At 49.0% G+C, this 7,726-nt stretch overlaps 4 protein-coding genes across 4 annotated transcripts; 2 read left to right on the forward strand and 2 right to left on the reverse strand.

Annotated features, from left to right (window-relative positions):
• Positions 1 to 24: 24 nt before the first annotated feature.
• PENARI_c103G07799 (uncharacterized protein) lies at positions 25 to 548 on the reverse strand (the record flags this gene model as incomplete). Its single annotated transcript, XM_022637851.1, has 3 exons — positions 25 to 156; positions 212 to 429; positions 476 to 548. Coding segments are annotated over 3 exons (423 nt in total), but the record flags the coding sequence as incomplete, so codon positions are not given.
• Positions 549 to 2,131: 1,583 nt separating this feature from the next.
• On the forward strand, positions 2,132 to 2,600 carry PENARI_c103G06842 (uncharacterized protein; the record flags this gene model as incomplete). The annotated part of the gene is made up of 2 exons (XM_022637850.1): positions 2,132 to 2,347; positions 2,415 to 2,600. 2 exons carry the CDS (start codon positions 2,132 to 2,134, stop codon positions 2,598 to 2,600), a joined length of 402 nt encoding a protein of 133 aa, XP_022482292.1.
• Positions 2,601 to 4,076: 1,476 nt separating this feature from the next.
• On the forward strand, positions 4,077 to 5,842 carry PENARI_c103G01247 (sugar porter family MFS transporter; the record flags this gene model as incomplete). The annotated part of the gene is made up of 5 exons (XM_022637847.1): positions 4,077 to 4,467; positions 4,521 to 4,655; positions 4,715 to 4,764; positions 4,826 to 5,270; positions 5,427 to 5,842. The coding sequence occupies 5 exons, from the start codon at positions 4,077 to 4,079 to the stop codon at positions 5,840 to 5,842; spliced, it is 1,437 nt and encodes a 478-aa protein (XP_022482296.1).
• An 823-nt stretch (positions 5,843 to 6,665) lies between these two features.
• On the reverse strand, positions 6,666 to 7,080 carry PENARI_c103G02020 (uncharacterized protein; the record flags this gene model as incomplete). Its single annotated transcript, XM_022637848.1, has 2 exons — positions 6,666 to 6,671; positions 6,733 to 7,080. Coding segments are annotated over 2 exons (354 nt in total), but the record flags the coding sequence as incomplete, so codon positions are not given.
• Positions 7,081 to 7,726: the final 646 nt, after the last annotated feature.

Here is a 7,726-nt window from a genome sequence, read left to right on the forward strand (position 1 = left end):
GGCTTCAGCCCGGAGCGTATTACTTTCGCGAAGACAATCATCTAGCCGAGAACGAGTGCGTTCCAATTCCATTTCGATGCGGCCGTTAGCAGCCTTAAGCTCGCATATCTCTGCCGTGAAAGAACCATCCATTATTCCTTCACGGAAACCCTGGGTCTTTATGCTCCGTCAGAAGGGCTATACAAATGGAGACATCTAGCAACGGGCTCACCTCCTTTGGAAAGCCGCATGTATTGGAATGCGGATTGACAGCTTCGAGTGAGGAACCGAGCTCCTTCAATATTTTCTGGTAAAGGTTTATCGTGGCACTACTTAGATTTGATTTGAGCAAAGCGGCATTCGCGTTCGTGACAGACCAAGCGTATCCATCTTCGGGCCGCGGTTGAAGACGGACTCGTTCGGGAGGGACGACGAGGTGAAGTCGGTTAACTAGGCATATCAGCTTGTGTGGGCAGCAGAAGGGGTTGGTAAATACATATATGAGCCGCTAAGGCTTCTCGACATTGTTTTCTCAGTTGGAAGCGTTTTTGGTTGCTGCTTTTAGACATTGTAGTGTACTTTGGTCATTCAAAGAATTTCGGGAAAAATTCCGTGGGATTTTATAACACAATGAAAAAAAAAAGCGCTTGCACTAGATAGCAAGTTAATGTAGGATCGATGATTCGTTCTTTGCCCAGGTAGAAAGTGGTGCCTATGGGTAGGGGTGCCCCACTTTCGGAGTGTGGATTTTCATTGGATGAAATACATCTTGTGATGAATTCAGCGTTGAGAATCAGTTGAAAGTCCCGTAAAGCTTTCACTCCCCGAGTATAGTGCTGGATGCGTGAGTGGCGCGCAAATACTGCGACCCTCAATTTATGCGTGAAATACCTTCAATTATAACATCTTGTTGGCAAAACACAGGAATCTGTTTGGTAGGGCCCACGATGCTGCGAATTTCTGCCTTTCGATATGGGCTGTGGAAGATGGAATGACTTAATAGAGGGTCAAAAAAATGATGCATTGAGCAGAGGGTTAGGCTCGATTGCATATTCCACGGGGATTTCACTGCGTCTAGAAAACATGTAAAAGGGGTCAAGTCAAGCCACCTGAATGTCCCATTCGGCACACGACCGTTCTAATAGAAATGGCCCCAACAATTCGCCGGTCTCCCCGTCCAAGACTAGCGACCTATTGCGACATGGTGCAACTACAGTGTGACTCCTCCAAGCCTCCACTCTCAAGGGTGACCACTCGCCATGGTACTTATGCCGGTCGCAACACTCGCACGGACTCGCCGAGCTTGACATCCTCGCGAGAAAAGGCAATGCGAACGAGCGTTCGTTGTCGATATCATGTTCCACCTGTCTCGCTACTTCCACGGTCGTCTGGCAGGTTCCCAAGAAAAGGCAACAACAAGAACACGCGCAAGAAACGAGCAGTTTCTGAGCGAGAGGCAACACGACTGGATTGGATGCGACGACTTCGCCCTAAGCCCCATAGACGTTTCTAGGTCGGATAATTACTGGGGGCGCGTATGAAGCTCTGCTGCCTGGCTGTGCGACCAATCATAGGCCGTCTTCTGGTGGCTCTGGGTGCTCAAGAACGCAAACTGTGAGGATCGAACCGGCGCGCTCAAAGGTCGTGCAATCCGGGCTCATAACCAGTTGATTTCCCAGCTAGACTAAAATACGAATCCGCACCCAGCCTAGTGGGATATGGTTTATAATCCAACTTAGCGAGAGGTCGGGGTAAATGAAATCTACTACTACTACTACTACTACTACTACTACTACTACTACTACTGTATAGGGCATACGCTCTCCAGCGACTTCATCCAGTAACATTTTCGGGAAGCCAGGATTCAGCATGCGCTCCGTACACGACTTTCTTCACAATAAAACTCACAGCCTAGTTGCTGGTGTTACTGTTTACAGCGAGAAGGATGCGGAGGGAATGATGGGCTTGGCTCGGCTGATGGAGTTGTTCGATGTCATCGACGAATATATCATTAATTGCTGTGGAAGCTACCGAGGTCAAAGGACTGTCGATATGACTGCCTAGAAAGGATCAGCCAAGTTTAGAGATTCAAGGGATATGACTGGTTTGAGACAGACAAGGAGACCGAGGCGATAGCAATGCTATTCTAGCCATGGGGCTGCGTGAGACACAAGCGGCAGACGTATTCATCACTCAGCGATGGATCCAGAACCGTGTTTGGCTTCTTTGCGTATATCATGGCTTCCTGCGATCATATTCCGAGCGACCCGATTTGACTTTCGGTTACTCTGTGTTCATCGCCAAGTCAACGCTTCAACTTCGCCGATCATTGAAACTGAGCTCAATGGAAGCCCACGGAATTGAATTTGTATGTTTATTGTCATCTCACTTTCCTTCAACCATACGCTTGACATCTCGCTAACAAATTCACATAGTCCGAGAAGCTATATAATACTGCCGTCAGTGCAACCGATATCCTCTGTAATATCATTTCACCCTATGGAACCGGAATGGCACCACTGGCCAAATTTACCGACTCGATACCCACAACCCAGTTTAAAGCCCACTTGCACTCGTTACAGATTCCGAGCAGCAAGATAGCAACGTGGGCAACACAATGATGGCTGAAATATCTTGGATATATGTATTTATACATGCAAATATCGACCCGTAAAATGTGCACAGAAAGCAATTGCCTTGTATAATTTGCACAGCCCTCTTAAGCCTCCTCTTCAGTTCCAGTACTAATGTAAGAGGTGACGGTAACACTGACTTCCCAAATCGGGTTGTGTCCCCCAATCACGAGGTTGGGGCTGGTACGTGGATTCCCGGCAGGCCCGGGTGGCGTCCACGGCGGGAGTGCCATGGCGGGACATTTTCTCGGGATTGGGAAGCGAGTCCTTGGCTGGCCGGTAACTCCATCGACGGGCTGCCGGTGAACAGGCCGGGCCACGCCAACTCGGAGTAGCGTCCTCCGTGGTCGTCCATCGTCAAGGATTCGCCGAGAGAAACAAAACCATCCAAGGAGTTCCCTCAAGTCTTGAGACAGTTGAAAAGTACCGGGGCCAGGTTCTTCTGCTCCACACGTAACTTAAGGTGGCTGTCTCCGCACTCCCCGTCCCTGGTGGGCACGGAATACCCCGATAATTCACCGAGGAGCATGACAATCAACTCAGCTCATAGAAAACATGCCATCCAACCGCAGGTACAGCTCCCCATTGTACAATTTGCTATCATTGTTATCGTAGTGCCGTATACTGGGACTTCCATTGCGAACTTTCACGGTAATTCTGGATCAGCGGATTGCCAAGATCGTGATGTCCTGGTTCTGGCGTTTCTCAAGTTTGGTTGGTACATGTAAACCAAGCCATGCCCTCGCCAAGACTAAAGCAGGCTGGCCAAGAAACTTCGCGGGGCCTGGAAACTCTCCCCGTGTGTGTGGGGATCTCTCCACGGGGAAGCGTCGCGGCCCGTACAGACGTCCATTGGTTTCGAACGTATCGCAACTGAATGATGCAAGAAATTGGTTGCAGTTGGTTTATTTGCGAAATGCACCGCATCATGGGGCGTCGAAATAGATGCATTAAGTGGCGCATTAAGGTTCTGAGATATCATCAAGTAGATTTAGTGTTCAACACTTGCCATCTACTTCCTTTGGCCCCAAATTGATTTTGTGCCCAGAGCAGGCTCCACACAATTTCCCTGGTTGCTTTGAAAAGCCTGGATGGCAGGGGCAAGGGCCATTAGAGGGGCCCTTGCACGATTGCCACGCTCCCGAAGAATACACCAATTTGCCCTTTTGCTTTTTCTCTTGGAAGGTTTGGAGTGCGTCATTCAACCCCACACGGACCGTCTTGGTGACCAGGTCGACTCTGCGCAATTCACGAATCAGGGCTTGGATTGCGTCTCAGGTAATATCTCCCGCCAAGTCTATATTTTCATTGTTAGCAGGTTAGCACGGCCGGCCCCTAAGTACTTTAGGACTGTTATCCCTCTGCGCCTACTGTCGCATTCGTCAATATCTTATCGCACTTGGGTAATCTCTCTCCCTTCTTTGTTCAACAATTTTAAATTGGATAACTCATTAAGCGACGGTGATGTTATTCAAACGTCCCCCTAATGAAAAGGGAGCCGCATGGCCAGCCATCTTGGTAGGCTTGTTCGCGTCCTTTGGCGGCATTCTCTATGGATACGATACCGGGACCATCGCGGGTATCCAGACTATGCCCTACTGGCTCGATGAATTCAATCATCCTAACGAAGGCCGCATCTCCCTAATTGTTTCTATTTTGTCGGTTGGAACGTTCGTTGGCGCACTCGCGGCGGGGATTATCGCAGACATTACCGGCAGAAGATGGGGAATCATCATCTCAGTCATGCTGCCTTTTAATCTCGGTGTGGCTCTTCAAACTGCTGCTACAGCGCAACCTCTGTTCATTGCTGGTCGCTTTTTCGCCGGTCTCGGAGTCGGTTTAGTTTCCGCCCAAGGTGTGTTAAGTCGGCGAAACCCAGCTTAGGTATCCGTTGCTGATTGCTTATAGTTCCCATGTACCAATCCGAAACTCTACCCAAATGGATCAGAGGCGCAGTTGTGGGATGCTACCAGCTCTGCATCACAATCGGCCTTTTCTTGGCCGCTATTGTGAACTGGGCAACCCAACACCGGAACGACAGCGGTATCTGCTCATGCATGTTCGGGCTGATAAATGATCAAAGAAGACTAACTCGATCGCAGGAAGCTATCGCATCCCGCTTGCCATTCAATTCGCATGGTCAATAATTCTGGTGAGCTTTTCCCTCTTGGCAAACTGCAATTCGAATGAATCCATAACTGACTTGGGAAAAGGCTGGAGGCCTGCTCTTTCTCCCAGAGACCCCTCGCTTTCTGATCAAAAAAGGCGATGAAGCCGAAGCCCTGAAATCGTTGGTTTTCCTTCGTCGCTTGAATCCCGATGATCCAGATATTATCTCCGAGCTCGCAGAGTTGAAGAGCAACTGGGAGTATGAACAGTCCCTTGGCTCTGCTTCGTACATTGAATGCTTCAAGGGTACTACTGGTAAACGCACCATTACTGGAATTATACTCCAATCGCTCCAGCAACTGGTTGGTATCAATTTCATCATCTATTATGGTACGAGTTACTTCGCCAAGAACGTTGAAGGCCTGCCCGACTCTTTCATCTTGCAGGTGATCGTGAACTGTGTCAATGTAGTCATGACGCTTCCAGGCCTTTGGGCAATTGACCATTTCGGACGCCGCCCAGTTCTTCTGATCGGGGCCATTGGGATGGGTATCTCCCAATACATCGTTTCGGCTTGCGGCGCCGCAACTCCGATCTCGAATTTCACTTCACAATGCGCCCAGTTCGCTTTTATTTGCATATACGTCTCGTTTTTCGGTAAAGTGAACACGATAATGAGCTAGGGCCTTGCTAACATCCGCAAAGCATCCACATTTGGCCCTTGCGCTTGGGTTGTCACGGGGGAAATTTTCTCGCTTCAGACGCGTGCCAAAGGTCTTTCTATGACCACTGCTGCGAACTGGTTCTTCAATTGGCTTCTTTCTTTCATCACTCCATATCTCACAGGAGCACTCAGCCCAACCCAGTCCAATGTATTCTGGATCTGGGGCAGCTTCTGCTGGATCGCATTCGTGTTCGTATACACCATGATTTATGAGACCAAGGGGTTGGCCCTTGAGCAGGTTAATGAGCTCTACGAAAATGAACCGAGGGCTTGGAAGAGCCCTGGTTACCATTCCGAACTCCGGACGCTCTCTGTTTCTGAAGTACACGACAAGAGATTGGCCAATGAAGATACGAAGCATTCAGAGTTGGCTCTGGAGGATGTCGAAAAGGCCTGATCAGCCAAACGGCCCCCACAATGGAACTCTTCGAAGACCGTCGCGATCAGGGGAACAATAGATCTCTTTTTCATCAAAGTGTATGGTCCCGAATCTGTTTCTCCTATCGACGGTCTCGGAACTTTCAACAGTGTGATCGAAGTGTTTGTCAACGTCGTATAGGGAGGTTACCGATAACACCTTGGCGGGACAGCATCATGCTTATCAAGTTCTCTCGCCCGTCGTCTGCAGACTATATTCCGTAATAGAGTGTTGCGTGTGTCCCTTTTTATCTTGCTTCCAATAAGACCTATAATTCTTTTCAAGGCCACTTCTTGCCCTTGTGCAAGTGAAAGAACATCATGTATATTAGACACCATGATCAATTAGAGTATTTGTATTGGAATGTGACATTCCTGCCTCGGAAAGAAATCGTTCGTCTTTCTCACAAGTGCCCCTAGGGCGACGCTGCCGGTGGTTGTTACAGAGCCCCCAGTGGCCATCCTAAGACCTGCTACTCTTGCGGGGGCTTCAGCCACATGTTCAACTTTCTCGAGGACGGCTGATTCCCTGGATAAGAGCATTGTTGTCTGGGGCCAATAGTATCAACGATTCCTGAATTGACTACGGAGTGTGCCAATAGCAATTGCAGTGTATTTCTCCGGATGGCTGACGCATCGATCTGCATAAAATTATTAACCGCATGCTAACTATATCACCCAAGTACAGCTGCGGTTGTCTACTCCATTTCAGTTTGCCTCGAGCTTTGGTAAGGAGCGCTTTCACCGAGGAAAAAAATCTTACGAATAGAGTCAAAAGTTATCTGATCCGTCTTGCAAAGTCCTCAGACCTGGCCCTCCCGGCTTTCTCTTCTTCCCCGCGTAGACTACTTTCCGCCGTAGACAATTCACTTCGTTTTGGTAGCTCTTGAGGTCGGCGGTGAAACATTGTTTGGCGTACGGGGAAGGTCGTAGATCGGGTGTATGCTTTTCGACCGCGCTTGCCTTCGTAGTGGTGAGCTTTTCCACTGTTGCATCCAACGCCTCGGCTGAATGTAGCTCCCCTTGTTTTCCCATAAGGCTCAGCACCTCCATTCCAATCTTCTCCCAGTCCACTCGGTCGAAGGCTTTCCTTGGCTTAGCATTGGTGTTACGCTTAGTGTCTAGAATCCATTCTGAGAAGGTAGCCCGGTGATCCGAGCCGTAGTTGTCGTGGTAAAGATGACACTTGAGCAGCAGGTCGAGTCTGTCTGTTACCGTCTGATCGATTGTGGAGTTCCTCCCCAGAGGCCATGGCCATGAAAGAAGTGGATCAATTCGCTAGCGTCTTCGATTAATCTCATTGAATTTTAATAAGACCATTGGCTTTTCTTCCTTGGAAAAGGGGAATTTCCGAACTTTCCCCGGAAACCCCACACCTACAGGGCGTACCGACGGGGCGCACAGACGGGGCACACAAATGGGACATAATATAGACGTTGGATGACAGAGGACCGTACCGAAGATCGTTCAGCAGAATCAATCGGTGTTTGCGGCATTTTACGCCAAATATTGCAGTCAGCGTTGCAGGATTCTGATCGGCAGGTGGGGGTTTACGATGTGCTGCAACTTCTAGCCACAAGCAGCAATACGCCCGAAGCACAACGACGATCTGGTGACGCGAAGGAAATGCTACCATCCTCAAGATAAGTTTGAATTAATTTGAGGAAAAAGTGGTGAATAGTTGTTTTAAGCTGATGTGGAGAGAGTTGCTATGCAACATAAAAATTTTATCATTGTAAATTAAGGCTGGAGAATACAAACACTCCTAATAGCATGCAGGTCCGTGTATGTCCGAATGGTTCGTATAAGTCGACAAGCTGAGCAACGCGGAGAGGGGAGAGGGATCAGGTGGGACCGTATCAGA

The sequence above is a fragment of the Penicillium arizonense genome (genome assembly GCF_001773325.1).
Source record: "Penicillium arizonense strain CBS 141311 chromosome Unknown PENARI_contig103, whole genome shotgun sequence".
NCBI lineage: Eukaryota > Fungi > Ascomycota > Eurotiomycetes > Eurotiales > Aspergillaceae > Penicillium > Penicillium arizonense.